This window comes from Felis catus, chromosome A3, assembly GCF_018350175.1.
Source record: "Felis catus isolate Fca126 chromosome A3, F.catus_Fca126_mat1.0, whole genome shotgun sequence".
Classification (NCBI taxonomy): domain Eukaryota; kingdom Metazoa; phylum Chordata; class Mammalia; order Carnivora; family Felidae; genus Felis; species Felis catus.
Window position 1 is genome coordinate 79,245,984 of NC_058370.1, and position 17,227 is coordinate 79,263,210.

Here is a 17,227-nt window from a genome sequence, read left to right on the forward strand (position 1 = left end):
ATCAGTGATATTAGGCTTAGGTCAAGGGATTATAAGGAAAGGGAAGTAAATGAAGTCATTGATTATATGGTCAAATTTAAACAATAATAAATACCTAACTTGACTCTTCAGGTTTAGAAATATGACCCAGTTATAATTTAGCCTAGTGACAAATACTACTAAGACTTTCTATTAGGGTATTTTTTTGAGGGAGGGAAAAAACTTATTACTTGTGCTTGTTGTTGATTTTGCAAATACTCAACCAACATTTCAGAGCACTAAAAGGAAAAAGTCCAAATGAGTCTAATCTTCTTAGGATCCACAAAATGGTCATTTAAATCTAATATAACTGCTAGAGGGGAAATTTCAAATTACTGTGTACTACAGAAACATGGTTTTCCTGGCATCCCAACATACCTTACTGGTTTCCACCATTGTGGGCAAGAGGCACATATTGAGTTCAGGGCGCGGAGGCCGAATATTGCTTTTCCCTCCTATTAGCTTGATATTTTCTCGACAAGGGAAATAAGGTCCAAGAGACACTAAGACATTAAAAGTGTACAATAAGAATAAATGGAAAAAATAAATCTCCATGTTTCAGTGTGCAGAAAGATTAAATGCCAACCACATTCAAGTACTGTGCTTGAGGAATACGTACTTGGTATATTACTATGATGATAAGTACAATGGTTGTGTTGTAGAAATGGAACCAGAGTATGAAGAAAGTCATGGGGACTCAAAAGCACAAGTTCCTTGAGGACATCTGAAAATAAAAACACAGTGTGAGTTTAAAGTAAAACTGGAGTATATATCTAACCTGCTACTTTGAAACTCACAAATCCTGTTAGGGTGATTGGTTGCAGTATGGCAGGTGGAAAGTTTTAATGAGTCTAAAATGGTTTTAGCTCCTGACATTGGGAGAAATTCTGTCTGATGCTCAATCAAATCTGAATCAGCAGAGTTACTAACCACAATTATCATTTAGAAACCAAAGTTTAAAACTATTTACGTGTATTTTATTTATCCAAGAGAAGCACCATGGATAAGTACACTAAAGGAAATATTTCATGCACACTGATGTCATGTCTTCATAAAATCAACATCACACAGACATAAACCTTGTGATGATGACAGGCTACTGGCAGTCAGAGGTTACTGAAGTTACAGGCCAGTAATTCCACAGAACATCAGACCAAAACCGATTACTTATACATGACAGCCAGTTACTCACATCATTTTGTAAATGAAACAAACAAACAAACAAACAAACAAACCATAAATAGTTACAGTCTCTAAAGAGGACTTTAAAAAGGTAAAATACTCATGAGTCTGAGAACAGCTACTAAGAAGTATCTTTAGGCAAAAGAACGGACAGTGAAATAATTACTCCAACTCTTTATAATAGCAGCTCTCCTTTGTAAACATTTGTGTGATTCTACCTTGTTTATATAGGACTAGAAGATTTCAGAGCTGCAAAAGATCTAGAAATAACCTAAGCTCAAAGAGCCTTGATCACATAATTACTGGCATGTTGAAAAATACAACTAGATTTTCTAGGATTTGCTGGCCAGTATGAGTTACACATAAAAAGGAAAAATGTTTTCTGAAGCTAATACCACATCTATGGTATTAGCTTATTTCTGAAGCTAATACCACAGAACTAATACCACATCTTGCAAAAAATATTCCGTAAGAATCTTCCACTAGGTTTTCACACAGGTATATTTTCCAAGTAACTTACCTATACAGGCATTTCTAAGTTCTGGAGGACTATAGGAATTAAGAAGAGTTAACAGTTTATGGGCAAATTCAATTCGCTCCTGCCACTGGATTAATGCTTGTTTCACATCTGCAAATACAAAAGCATACATAAATATGCCACTTGAGTTCAAACTTCCTCACAATTATTTTCTATTATTACCTACAGAATGCTAACACTAAGAAAATCAAGTTAATGACATAAACATCTTTGGTGAAAGCTAAGTGATTATTTTCATGAGATAGCTACTAACTGTTAAACCTACTAGATTGCTTTGAGAGACACAGAGCACGCGTGGGGTAGGGGCAGAGAGAGGGAGACAGAATCCCAAGCAGGCTCTGCACAGAGCCTGATGCAGGGCTCAATCTCACGACACCAAGACATGAACTGAAACCAAGAGCCAGATGCTTAACCCACTGAGCCACCCAGGCGCCCCAAACCTGTTAGGTTTCTTAAACCACATTATTTTAGTCATGAATATGTCCGTTTTCTAGAAATTTATATGAAGTTCAGAGTTCACACTGTGGGGGAGAGATATATTTTATAGTTATTTCTCTTGGAACTAAAAATAATCTAACCTAAGCCATGGAGGTTTCCAGCTGGAGAACCTTCACAAAATACCCATGTTGTTACTCTGCTTGGAAGCATTTTCTAGTCTCCTAAATCTTAACACTTATAAGATGCTGCCTATTCTCCAGGAAGGCATTAGAGAATAAACAAGAGCATTCCAGCTTTATATCGGGAGGTCATGATGAATATTTGATGACAGGGAACATTCTCATCTTCTGTACCATCAACTAGAGATAAAGACAAAAATCTCTGAAACATGTGGTTTGAAACCCTTATTTTGTTCTGTAATAGTTAAAGGTAACAAAAATAAGAAGAATGACCAAACCTTTTCTCTGAAGATACGGGCGTGTAGACTTCAAAACTGAAAGGAATATTGACAGAAGTTCTACTAAATCTCCAGTCACATGGCAAGCTGTGGCTTCATGATACATCATGTGCAGAGTGTTGAATGACTACAAGTGATTTAAAAAGATGGAAATTTTCATTTCATTTTTACTTTACTGAGCCACAAAATGGTAGTGCTCACCCTTTATGACAGATAGTTCCAGACTTTATGTGTGTGCACATGTGCCCAAAGCCAATGTATTTGCTTTCTACCTAAAAGTCAAATTCTCCCAATTCAGCTCTTCCTTAAAATACAAAAACAGTGCTCACCTGCAGAGCTGATATTTTATGCATACATTTTGATCTGAAGGAATAATTCGTTTAATCATTTTGTTTGTTTTTGGTTACTGTTTGCTCTAAGGCCACAAGCCTTAGAGACTGCAAAGCAGCAGGCAACAAGATTATGAAGAATGGGTAACTGCTGTCTCTAACATTCTAGGGCTTCGGAAGGAAGACAATAGTGAAATGGTTGTCAGCTATAGCCAAAACAGTACACCTGAATGAGGAAAAAGGGCTCCAAAAGGTAGAATTCCTTTAATCATATTAGCTTATTAAGTCTTTTCATTCCAAATCCTTAGCTTTTTTTTCCTATTTCATTTTACAGAAAGCTTTTTTTTTCCCCTAATCCTCTCAAATCAGTTCCCTATAACCTATATACTATCCATAATTCAAAGTTCAAAATCCATCGTCTAGAATCTGTAGTGGTCCCTTAACTAAACAATGTACTTGTACGGCACTTAACCTATAAGCCATGAGGACAGGAACCATGTCTGTCTTGTTCACTGCTGTATACCCAGTGCCTAGCACAATGTGTGGCACAGAGTAGACATTCAAACATCTGTTGAATGAAAGAATGAAATTCTCACTACTCTTCACATACCTTTTGTTCTAGCCAAACAAAAATATGTGGCATTTTTTCAAATATGACAATACTTTGTTGCCCCTGTGGTGACCACATCATTTATCTAAATACTCTCCCACTTATCTTTACAAGTTCAAATTCTTCATAAGTGCAGTTTCAAAAATGTGGTTTTCCTATTCTGTAACACCATTAACTGAAAAAGCTATCCTAACTCTTATTTCTCATGGTGTTCTTGGCATATATTGTCTTCTCTCCATTATTAGACTAAGGGGTAAAATGTACCTCTATGGCTTTAAAATCATCTCATAGTTGTGGATGTTCAAGAATTGTGGGAAGAATGAACAGGTGATTTTAACCACCTATAACAGTCTCAATGGCTTCCTCTGATGATGGTAATCTCAGTTTCTTAACTGTCAAATAAGTGAGATCTTGAAAAATTGTGCTAGTGATTAAATCACATGAATTTCATCTGTTTCTACCCTTACAAATGGAATCAATAAAAACAGTGGTTGCTCCAAATACAAAATAAGAAGTATGGAATTACAATGCACAAAGAAAACAACAACCTAAAAACTGTGACCTTATTATTCTTGGAATATACATTGCATTTATTGATCTGTATAACCAAAATCTAAAGACCTGTAAAACAGTCTAGCATGAATACTAAATATCCATAAAAAAAGAAGTCTTGGTGAAAACATTAAAATGAGATACGTCTACTGTAAAATGGAATAAAATATTTACCTCAGTCATCAGGATCAACCCTCGATTAAATACAACAAGTAGTCTGTCTTCATCAGATTCTAATAGTATTCTGAAGGCACTAGAAGAATACATAAAGTCCAGGTTGAGAACTCTGCATCAGAATGGAAAACTCAGGTGACAAAAAAATAGAACTAAATGGTCATTTAGACTCTCTACTTTTCTACCTACAGGAGAGACTGCTTATATCTGTTTTTTAGTAATGTAATAAAAGGAGATAATATTAAGAAACGCTCTAAATAACATGGAGAAAAGTTGCATATGCTAGTATCTAGTCAACAACTGCTCGAAACAGTGGAAGAGAGGTATCATGTGAATCTTCTTAAAGTTTCAGTATAAATAATGTTTATTTTTTATAATGGGTTTATCTTCTGGATAATAACAAAATACACTTATACTATCCAAGCACTCATCAGCTGGTTCTTGGGAAGAAAGAGAAACACGAAGGGGAAACATTAAACACACCATGGCCTTGAAAATAATTTATGTGATAATCCTCAAAAGTAGTTGTATTGCTCCTGTTAACAGACCTAATTTCATTATTACGTACTGGAAACTGCTGCTATATAGAAGTACAACCAGAATTCCTTCTATTTTAGTTAGATGTTTTCTTTACTTTTTCAAAAAAGAATTAAGAAAGCTCAATCTTTTTTTTTTTTTTTTTTAAGAAAAAGATAAATAGTAAACCTTGGGAAAACAATGTATTTAAAATTAATGCCGACATTTTAAAAGAATTCCTTTAGAGCAAAAGCATGAGTTAACTCATTTTGTGTACTAATAAAGATTCAAATTTGAAAATTTTCTCAAGAAAACCTGAAATAACTTTATCTTGGTTGATCAAGCTTAAAATATTATAGTGTTCAAAGAAATACTGCCAAAATGTGCCCCATAAAGGACATTACCTCCAAGTCTTAAATGTAATACACAGAAGCGTTTTAAGAAATTAACTTGGACTTTCTACAGTTAAGGGAATTATGTGTCATTTGTTGCAGAGTTCCTTTACAACCATTCAATAACTTCTGTAGCTCTGAACAATTATAATGATGTTTTGTTATTTGGCTAATTCTTATAGTTAAAAAAGACAGGTAGATCTGGGCTAAACAATTTAAAACATTAACAGTAAGACTCATCCAAAGATGGAGAAAGCTGTTTTTGGAGGCCTCTAGAACTGAACTGTCTAAGCATAAGTCAGGATGAATAGCAACACAGAGGAGGATTCAAGCTTCAGATTTAAGATTATACATTAAGATTCTGATAAAACACATACAAACAATGCAAAACCAAAACAAAATAAAAGTAGTGTTAATTTTTAAGAGCTAAATCCTTCCAAGGTAACTACATGGAAAATGCTTCCCTAATAACTTTCAAGAATTGGCAAACTCTCAGTTATAGTTTAATTATAACTCTTCAAAAGGTCCAAAAGGATAGTGCCCATTTCCTCACTTGGAAAAACAAAACATATTTAAAAAATTAACAGAAAAAATCTTTTTACCTTATTAAAGTAGTCCAGCAGGAGCGGCCATCTAAGCAACGTAAGTAACAACTTATGGTTGTTTTCTTAAACTGTTTAATATCTTCTAATTCTTCTTCTCTCATATCTGGCCTCTGAGCTATAAACAGCTGCATCAGGTTAAACAGTTCTTCTACTGCCTAAAAAGGGCAAAGAAGCATTTTGGTGACCTTTTAACCCTACATTTTAGAACATTTCCTCTATTGTAGGCATTCTAAATTTCTTGGCTGGAAATTAGGTTATTCTTTCTTGGCAGGGGGGTGGGGGGGCGTGTTGAACAATTTACTACATCATGTCTAAAGGATCTTAATTAAGGTGCTTTTTTTCAACAGGAAAAAGTAGTATATAATTCAAGGATACCAGTAATTAAAATACTCTTCATTGCATTCATTTGACTGAACTCTTAAGTAAATGTTGAATGTATTGAAAACGCCACTACTCTCCACTCCCACCATCTCCCATTTAGCAAAAAACTTCTCATATTAGCAGTTTGTGGCCTCTAGGTTGACAGCTTGAAAAAAGGGTTCTTCACTCTTCTTCCAACCCCTTTCCCAGACTTAAACCCTCTTGATGTCATCTTGAGTTTACAACAGTGTTAAGAAGCAATAGTATAACGGAATATCCAGGAATGACAGCTATACATGAAGGGGGGAGTTTTTAATATGAAACTTATAAACAGTCTGCAGAAATAAAGGTACCAGATTTAGACCGCATATATTTGTATTCTGATGGACTCCTTAACCATTTCATTCCCCTGAATGTAGTTAAGAAAAAAACACTAGGGAATACTACAGCTAAGATAAAAATATTGCATAGTTCACAGCTTAGCACAGCATGTAGATCTTGATAATAAATATCTAAATAAATTAAAATAGCGAAGTTCAATTAGAGATAAAATTTCAACATCAACCTAAGAATTATCCGTATTACTTACCAATGTTATAGTACTACAGCATTTTATACATATATTCAAGAAAACAAATACACAGTAAGTTCTTAAGAAAGAACAGTTAAAGTTAGACTATACATATTTCCATATTTTGTCACCACTTCCCACCAGGGGACAAACTGGTTATTTCCAATCAATTTGAAGATACAGAAATAATTATCAATTTTACTCACTCCAGGGTATTGGCTGGCATGTGGTGTAAGATTCTTAAAGGCCCATTGGATGTTCTGGTGAGAAGCCAGTTGTCGTGTGAATGCAGGAGACTGTTCACAGCAGAGCCTCAGAATGCCGTAGTAGGCTGGCAGCATCCCACGGTTAAAAAGCACCACATCCTGATCATCATGGTCAGCAAGGATGTAATTGAAGGCAATGTTCTTGGTTACCACTGGGTTCTGAACAATAAGGCGGATATTCTCTGGACAGTCAGCACACACATTGTACCAAAATGAAAGCAAAGCCTGTTTATTGTGATTTGTAGCTATTGCTGGCTCAGAAAGTTTAGGCTGGAAAAGGTTCCACAAATCCATGAAATATGTGGAAAACATCAGCTTCTCAGTTTTGGAAATTAAACAGTAAGTCATAAAGCTAAAATAGGGCACTAGCTTTGTAGTGCCATGAACAGCAGCATCAACATAAAGTTTGGCTCTTGAGAGCAAACCAAGGAGCACGTTGTAGACCTGATGTAGGACTACTGTTGTGTCTGGACTGAGTGGAAGGTCACGGGTTGGGATGTGCAAAGACCTTGTTGACCGGAACATCTGGCGGAATGAATTGCTTGGTATAAGGGACACCAGAAGATAAGCTGCAGCTATAAAATGTAAAACAAAACTGTCAGATCCTTATAAGATATAAAACAGACTGAAGAGCAGTCATTAAACACAAAGCCACTCTTCTCTTTAAAAATCAAAATGATTAAAAATTAAGGGACATGAACATTTCTTAATATCGTTCTGCTCTACCACTGGCCCCAAAGAAAGATCCCAAGGAATGATGAAAACAGACGCCTTCCATTCTGTCATTGTTAACTTTTAAAGTAGTGACAATAACTGCATTAATAGAAACAGTTTTTAACCTTCTTGGTTAGCTTTCCCAAGATACAGAATTTCCCACTTATTTTATCGTTTCATTTCTTCTTAAGAAATAATATGGTTTACCAGGAATAATATAGCATTTGGAGCCAGAAGACCTAGCTAAGGCTGTCTGACATGGTCAGATCATTCGATGTTTTAGCGTCTTACTTTTCTTCTTCTTTACAAAATGATGATAAATTATTTTGTAATGATTTACAGTTAACAGTAGAATGTAAAGTTACAAAAATAGAACGAGACCTTCTATTTTAAAGTTCATTATAATGTAGAAGATTATATATATGCCAACTATAGATCATTAACTTTGGAAAATCTTTAAAAGTCTTCTGGGCTAAATTTGTATTAAATTTTTTTTAATTTGTGTATAGTTGTCATACAATGTTATATTAGTCTCAGGTGTACAACATAGTCATTCAACTTCTCTTTATGTTAGGCTATGCTGCCCACAAGTGTAGCTACCATCTGTCACCACACAACACTATTACAGTATCACTGACTATGTTCCCTATGCTGTCTCTTTTATCCCCATGACTTATTCATTCCCTAACTGGACGCTTCCAGGCTGACTCTGAATGCAAAGAAAGCATCCCTCCTTCAACATACCTGAAAAAGGTTATTAAGCATATAATTCTGAGAGGTAAATAACTCATTAGTTGAGTCCCTCTGTAAAAAGTTACTATGTGCAAAGCACTGAACAAGGTACTTAAAAATATTATTTTATTTAATCCTTACAATCATCCTGGAGGTAGGTGATGTTACATTGGAAAATCTGAATCTTGGAGAAGCAAAGACCAAGGTCACACAGATAAAGAGGTAGAGCTCAGATTTAGCCTTGGGAAATGATAAGGATGACAATGACAGTAATGATAATGGTCAAACAACAATAATCACAACAACAAGAACTGCTAACATTTCTTGAACATTTATACTATTTAACACCGTTATTTTATGAAGCAAGCACTACTTTTATTATCCTCACTTTCATTCGGACTTAAAACAGTAAGACTATACCCATATTACACATCTAGTGGCAGAGCTGGAATTCAAACCCAAATATACCCGATTCACGAGCTAATGCTCCTAAAAAGTCATCATAGAACCTCCTCACCTCAAGGACTCTAATGCCTTAGTTTAACTCTTTTCACTATGCCTACTAATTGTTTCCTACTATTCTACCTATAATTTGATAATTTCCAATGTTCTGTCAAAGCAAATAAAGTTAGTTTCTAAGATTAACTGTAACCTGTTTTAAAGATTTATTTCAAATTAAACTTTATGCACAACTTTGTGCACAATACTCCATCTCTACATATTTTTCCCTCTATACGTTGCTCTGGTTAGTCTGTTTTCAGTTAGGCTCAATTCGGTATGTGTTTCAAAAGTTAAAACTTGGCATTTAAGGGTCATTCTGTTCAATTTTTGTTTAAGCTGCTACTGAGACAATTTGTGATTAGCAAAAACTTAGATTGAGTTATATATTTTTATCCCAATATTTTATTATGCAAAATTTTCAAACACAATGAAAGGTTTAAAAAACTTTACTGAAGACCCACTTAAGGGGCGCCTGGGTGGCTCGGTCTGTTAAGCGTCCGACTTCGGCTCAGGTCATGATCTCACGGTCTGTGAGTTCGAGCCCGGCATCAGGGTCTGTGCTGACAGCTCAGAGCCTGGAGCCTATTTCAGATTCTGTGTCTCCCTCTCTCTCTGCCCCTCCCCTGTTTACGCTCTCTCTCTGTCTCAAAAATAAATAAACGTTAAAAAAAAAAAATTAAAAATAAAATAAAATAAAGACCCACTTAAATTCCACAATTAACATTTAGCTTTGCTTTATCATATACCAAACCATCTATTTATTTCTTGAAGAGCTATCTGCTTTTAAATAAAAAGTTCTCCTTGGGAGAAATACACAGCTTTTAAAATATGTTTATCACTGAGAACAGTTAAGAAGGTCAATATGAAAGAACAGACCATTTTGTTAAAAACTGCCTTGCTATGACTGAAGAGTTCCTTTATTTAAGTTCTATGCTAGAGAGAACTTAGGACAAATCTACTTCCATTTCTATATGGCAACTCTTCAACTATTTTAAGACACTTATCATGCCTCCATTTTTCTTCTTTTCTCTAAACATTCTAAAGCATTCCTTAAAATTATTTTGTAAGATTTAATAGTATTTCTCTGTAGTTTTTCTTCTATACATGTTACTCTAATTCTTATTCCAAGGTTTATTGTTCTATGAAAATATTTTGGCTGTTTTTTCAAGTTACATTATCAAAAGCACTTTTTCATATTACTATAGTCTAAAACTATTACAATTTTTATTTTTTTAAAGTTTATTTATTTTGAGAGAGACAGAGACCGAGAGAGAGAGAGAGTGAGAGAGAGAAAATCCTAGCCCAAGTGGGGCTCAAAATCAACTATGAGATCATGACCTGTGCCAAAGTTGGACACTTAACAGACTGAGCCACCCAGGCACCCCTAAAACTATTATAATTTTTAAATGATTCATTATAACAATTTATTTCCCAGCTGAACATCCAGTTTTTAATTTTTCACAATTATAACTAATGCTATTTAGGCATCCATACATCAGATGACTTACTTCTATTGGAATCCTTCAAATGATACTACTGAATACAAAAAGGGCAAAGCATTTTGAAGTGTCTTGATACATATTGCTAAATGGCCTTTCATACCGTAATGTTAACTTACTTCACTGCCGTGTATGAGAACACCATATCCTCAGTACTGTCATGAATATTAGGAGTAACCATTTGTTTAAAAAAAAATTTTTTTTTTGGTTTAGTGTAAGTTTTTTTTATCGCTTTATGATGAGAAGTCAGGACATGAATGCCACCAACATACATGTCAGCATTTACAAATAACCCATTACTATTGAGTTACATAAGTGGCAGGAAAAATGAGCCTATGAGTACCAATGCCAATCCACATGTACCCACAAGTTTAAGATGTTTTCCCCAAGTAATCTTTTAATTTTACAATAAGTAGAACAGGAGTGCCAGGGTGGCTCAGTTGGGTAAGCTTCCAACTTTGGCTCAGGTCATGATCTCATGGTTCATGACTTTGGGCCCCACATCAGGCTCTTTGCCAACAGCTTGGAACCTGGATCCAGCCTGCTTTGGATTCTGTGTCTCCTCTCTGCTCCTCCCCTGCTCATGCTTTCTCAAAAATAAACATTAAACAAAATTTTAGAGTAGGCAGAAAACACAGTTCCCATACACTCTTTTCCCCCCTTTCTCCTATTATTAACATCTATTATTACTATGGTACATTTGTTGTAACTAAGGAACCACTACTTTTAACTAACCTCCATACTTTAGATTTTATTAGTTTTGCCTTAATGTTCTTTTATTTTGGATCTAGGATATATTACATTTAGTTATCATGAATCCTTAAGCTCCTCTTAACTGTGACAGTTTCTCAGGCTCTCCTCGCTTTTCGAAAACCTTGACAGTTTTGAGGATTACTGGGGTCAGGTATTTTTGAATAATGTCCCTGAAATGGAGTCTGTCTCTTGTTTATCACTATTAGACTCAACTTATGGGTTTTTGTAGGGAAGAACACACAGGTAAGGTGCCCTTTACACATCGTATTACATCAAGGATATCAAGGGTACATGCTATCAACACATATCATTGATGTTAACCTTAATCACCTGGCTGAGTTTATGTTTGTCAAATTTCTTCACTTAAAGTTAAACTAACAACCCACCCCCCCACCATCTACTCTTTGAAAGCAAGTCACCAAACTCATACTCAAGGGGTTGGGAGATTAAGCTCCACCTTCTTGAAGGATGTACATAAATTATTTAGGATTCTTCTGTATGGGAGATTTGTCTCCATTTATTTACTTAACTATCAGTACGGATTCAGGGCTATTTATTTTACACTGCTGGTACAATCCAGTGATATGTTATTTGTTTTTTTACCCAAATTGTTCCAGCTTTAGCCACTGGGAATTCTTTCAGGTTGGTCTTGTGTCCCTTTGATATACCCCCATTATTTTGTTTTTTGAGTACTTCTTTACTTTCTGGTCTTACAAGATGCTCCAGGCTCATCTTGCAGATTACCTGCCCCAGTCCTAGAATCAGCCATTTCTTCAAAGGGCTATTATTTGTTTTATCAGAGAACAGTGTTTAGAAACAGAGATCTGGGTATTTGATGTGCTTGTTGCTACTGCAATGTCACTAATTCTAGGCCTTTTCAGCAGACAGCTAGGAAATATGATTTTAAATTTAGTGATTAAAGAAATTTAAAAACATTATTCTGATTTTTGTTTCTTTGAATATTATCAAAAGAGGAAATATTCTATTTAGTTACAAGCAATTTTCTAATCTGTGAAATATCTATTCTTTGTATTTGTCCACCTGTCTTCCAAGATCTTTGTTTGTTCCCTTCCAGCCTGTGTAAAGGATTTATCATTTAACTCCCATAACTTCAGTGAATATTTTCTCTCAGCTTGCTCTATGTTTTTATTATTACTTTACTCTTAGCCTTGAGGTCACTTTTAAAATAGGATTTTATGATCCTTTATTCTGTTCACTTAATGCTGATCATCTTTTGTTGTCTATTAAGCAAGGAAACAAAAATGGTAGCGGTGGTTAGGTCACCCAAAACAGGACAGTTTCTTATCCTTAAGACACCAAAAACATTGCAGATATTTGCAAAACATGGTCATAGGTTTCCAAATACTAATGTAACTTTGGCCTTTAAGAACAGTATCTCCAAGAGCCTTTGCTCCATACAACAATGGGCATACTATAGTCACCTTAAAAAACAAACAAAAGCAAAACTTGGAACAAATGGTTCGATAAGTTCTGAATATGTGACTTACAAGTCCTGACTCTAGGATAATTGTGAGCCAAAAGAAACCGCTCGACCCAGTTTTCCATATTCTGCAGGACCCAGCTGTGTGCCAGTTTATTTCGGGGTGTCTGTACTGCCAACCAATCCAGACACTGAGAAGGATTGTATTCAATTACCTACAAATAAAATGACAAGAACGGAATATAAAACCAACTGATTGAACAGTTACTGTTTTACTTACTTTTGGTATATACCATTAAACACTTACAGCCAAGACAGACTTTTGAAAACTAGAGCCTAAAAGAAGTTTCACCCATGTTTTCCTCCACTTTTAAAGCTATGTCTATCATTCAGAAAAATCTGACATTAGTTTACAAAATAAAATTAAAATAACCAAGGGCTCTAACACAGAACCAGGAAGAGAATTCAATGATTTTTAGGTCTTGTTAAATTTATAAACTTAATTAATAATGCTTTTAATTCTATAAAGTCTCTCATCTTTATTTTTCTTATTGCTTGCCTAATCTATTACTGCTCATGAGAATGAAAAATAGTAACTGCACTGCTAGAGAGATTTTTTTCATGGGAAAAGGAAACCTAGGAATCTAGAGTTGGAAAACTATGGCTTTTGGGCCTTACCTGCTCATTATGTACTGTCTAGATGGTTTTATGCTAAAGTAGCAGTGGAGTGGTTGCAAGCGAGATCACAGGGCCCACAAAGCCTAAAATGTTTACTAACTGACCAGTTAGAGAAAAAGTTTGCTGACCCCTGGTCTAGAGAGTAGGTTTCCTCACGCTCACTAAAAAGAAATTCAGTGACCACAACAGCAACTCTGAAAGAGAGGAAGCTGCTGGTACTTCCTCTACCATTTCTGTCAACTGCTGAAAACACTTGGCTTGTATTTCTAAGATCCTATCACTTCACAGAATCCTTTTTGAGGAGAGGGGAATGAGCACCCTAGATTGGCTAAAGGCTTTTTTCTATGACTCTACAAGAAAGTCTTTAAAGACTTTCTTTAAAGTGAGTGGGAGACTAGACAAGAACTCTTTTTAACCCCAAACCTCCTGACTAAAGCCTTCTTCCCTAGCTTGTGACTTACTTAAACCATTTTGGATCACCTAAGAAGAAACTGGTACTTAATGACTTCATTAGGAAAATAAAATTCTCAGAAAAAGAAATACTAAAATATCTACTGCAAGACTTACTTACCTCCCATATCCTCTGCAGAATGTAAGATGCAAAGGGAGGCATTCCTGGAGGTCCACCAGCAAACTCCATTAGCATAGTCAACAATTTGAAGAAAGGATTGGCTGCCTGTAAGACACATATATACCTGTGCATTTAAATGTATTTGAACCCCTCTGTTTCTGCAGAAAAGAAACACGTAAAACTCTTCTACACATCACATTTAAATCTGTGTTACAAGACCTCAGAACTCCTGCATATAAACTGAACTATCATAAAGCAGCAGGGTCAAACTGGGATACAAAGTCAATTGCAAGGGTACCACATGTAACAGAAAACACATATTCTTCTGGATGTCAATGTGGAAAAAAAGCAAATCAAAACTCATTATTGAGACAAGCTTGGTACTTGGAACAATTTAGGTTAAAAGTTTCATGTAGCATCCCTTCATCACTAAGGTGTAATTTACATTAATATTTGACAAGTATGTATCACTAAAGTGGCTGTAACATTACCATTTTACAAAAATACTTTTATATAATACTATATTACTATATTTTCCACATCTTTTTCGTCTATGCCGAGTCCTGGTTGGTCTTTTTTTTCCTTAAACACAATTATGATATATGCTTCAAATCAAACTTCAAAGGTTACTATCTAGGTGGCATTCTAGTATGTTAAACTTATATGTAAATTAATATTTAATTGGGAAAATTACATTTATGATAACAAAATACAAAGGGGTAATTCAGTGTATTCAGTTACACACTTAAAACTAAGTTGTGGTGGGGCACGTGGGTGGCTCAGTCATTTAAGTGTCTCTTGATTTTGGCTTAGGTCATGATCTCATGGTTTTTGAGTTTCAGCCCTACAAAATCTCTCTCTCTCTCTCTCTCTCTCCCCCACCCCCCCAGTCCCCTGCTCGTGCTCTATTAAAATAAATAAACATTTAGAACAAATAAATAAAACTAAGTTATGTTATGGGAGAAACCTTGATATTTTTTCAAGAACAATTAGAAAGTTTTATTTGAAAGCACTAGTAGTCTTAAAAACATGAATTAGCTAATGTGTACATACCTCAGGAGTCAACTTTGCTATTGATGTGAAAAGCATAGACACAATCTAAAACAGAAAAAGAAGGATTTCAGAACATTCTTTTAACAATTACCAAAAAACTTTAAGACTGTATCTCAGCACTTACATGTTCTGCAAGTCGATTATTGTATCGACAGAGGCTGAAAATCAGATTACAAGTTTGTCTTATATTGATGCCATCACGAATATGTTGAAACAAGAAGGGGAATCCCTGTTAAAAGTAAAAGTTGTTCATTTAAGAACCATTATTATTTGTGCGATTATCAAATCCTCTAATATAGAAAGTATTACCTTTCCTCCTGTTAATGCTGCCATGTCAGTCTGTGATAATGTCAAATGCCTGAAAGGAAACATTAGTGGAAATAAGTTTTTCTTCCCTCTGTGCTACGTTACAGCTGTTTGCATCATGACATGCATCAAAACTGCCAATTCAATTACAACTGTACCAAACCACTAACACAAAATGACTTTTGAACCTTCTGCTAGCTAAACTTACTTGCTAGACATCTCTTAGACAATTTTTCAAGATACCAGAATTGTGGAAGCCCAAAGCTACTTTATTTCACATTTAATTAACGCTATATTTTTGTGTATTATAAACACTAGAATGGGTCTTAGTTTTTTTTTTTTTTACATGAGATCCTTTAAAACAAAATGAACTTATAAGAAATACTAAAGAGTTTTCAGTTACCAGTTTATAATTTCTGTAATAACTTATAGAACATTTCAGACACACAGGAAAACAGTAAGATAGTGGAAGTATCCCATTACTCAGCTTCAAATTACTAATTCATGACCAGGCTTGTTTCATTTGTACCTCTCACTCACTCAATACGGACTATTCTAAAGCAATTCCAGGTATTTTACCATTTAATCCAAAAACTTCAGTATATATTTCTAACAAAAAATTTAAAAAACATCCATACTACCATTACTCACACTTAAAATAAATCCACAATTCTTTACTATCATACAATATCCAGTGTATGATTACCTCAAGTTTCTAAAAAAATTTTTAATATTTAATCTGTTTGAATCAAGATCCACATAAAGTCCTCTGTTCCAAGTGGTTCAAATGTCTTTTAAGTATCTTAGAGACTACTGGTTTCCCCTCCAATTTTATTTTTATCTTGCAATTTATGAACTGAAGAAAGTAGGTGGTTCGTCTTGAAGAATATCCCACATTTCCATTTTGTTCACTGTATCCTTGGGGTGTTGCTTTAACATGTTCCTCTGACGCCGTATTTCCTGTAAACTGGTAGCTTAGATCTAGAGACTTGATCATATCTAGGTTTGATCTTTTTAATCAAGCATGCTTTATAGGAGATGGTATTGACTTTCATCAGGAGGCACACAATGAAAGGCTGTCTTTTTGTAGCATTTTCAGTCAATGATGATCATTTCCTAGATCCATTACTTCATTCAGGTTGCAAAATACAGACATACTAATTCCAGCATTACTTGCTCATTTATTAGCTCAAATACCTCCAAGACAGCAAACTTCCTCTCATTTACCCATTGGTTGCCATGAGGGATAATTCTTGCTGATAAGATAAATGCTTGATATCATTCCTTTATTAATAAGTTTCCAAAATTATGATTTGGTTTCCTACTATACTCCAAAGGTTACAAGTATTTTGTTTGTTAATTTTTAGGCACCATTACAAACTCATGGATTTAAACATCTGTGATGCATTTTACATTTTTGTCCACTTGTAATTATTCTTATATTACTGATACTTGGGTTATCCAATCTATAACCAGTAGAAATATCCTTAAATTGGTTGAGTCCTTTTAACATAAATAATCTCAGTAGTCTCTGATGGTCTCTGCTTTGCAAAACGACCCATTTCTTTCTTGCCCAAGACCTGGAATTGGCCTTTTTTTTTTTTCAAGGAATCCTGATTTTTTTACCACAGGAAATGATATCTGGAGACTATAATCCAGATGCCAGTGACACACATGGATTCTGGGTTGGGCAAGATTTCTAAGCCCTTTCAGAAAATCGGAGTATATAAAACATTTTTTGTTTGCTTAAGACAAAATACACCATAAACTCTACTGATCTTCCCAAATTCAAATTTAGTTTTAAAGAACTTATATAAAAAACCTAAAATATTCTATCTCTATTTCTTCCTTCTTTTGCTGAAAATCTTCGTTTCGAATGACATTAACAATTACTATTTGCTTTATTCTATAATATACGTTTGTTTCAGAATAATAATCACAATTACATTATTAACAATATACTTAGTAAAA

At 34.7% G+C, this 17,227-nt stretch overlaps 1 protein-coding gene across 4 annotated transcripts in view; it reads right to left on the reverse strand.

The window, feature by feature from the left end:
* Positions 1 to 17,227, reverse strand: part of USP34 (ubiquitin specific peptidase 34) — a 249,863-nt gene that overhangs the window by 13,820 nt on the left and 218,816 nt on the right. For all 4 annotated transcript variants that reach the window (XM_045054250.1, XM_045054251.1, XM_045054249.1 and 1 more), the window contains 12 exons: positions 15,260 to 15,308; positions 15,075 to 15,179; positions 14,951 to 14,995; positions 13,898 to 14,002; positions 12,716 to 12,863; positions 6,949 to 7,583; positions 5,809 to 5,966; positions 4,299 to 4,377; positions 2,634 to 2,760; positions 1,721 to 1,828; positions 638 to 742; positions 397 to 521 (listed from right to left, as the gene is read on the reverse strand). In XM_045054250.1, coding sequence (XP_044910185.1) covers positions 397 to 521; positions 638 to 742; positions 1,721 to 1,828; positions 2,634 to 2,760; positions 4,299 to 4,377; positions 5,809 to 5,966; positions 6,949 to 7,583; positions 12,716 to 12,863; positions 13,898 to 14,002; positions 14,951 to 14,995; positions 15,075 to 15,179; positions 15,260 to 15,308 — 1,789 coding nt within the window. The remainder of the gene's footprint in view (positions 1 to 396; positions 522 to 637; positions 743 to 1,720; positions 1,829 to 2,633; positions 2,761 to 4,298; positions 4,378 to 5,808; positions 5,967 to 6,948; positions 7,584 to 12,715; positions 12,864 to 13,897; positions 14,003 to 14,950; positions 14,996 to 15,074; positions 15,180 to 15,259; positions 15,309 to 17,227) is intronic.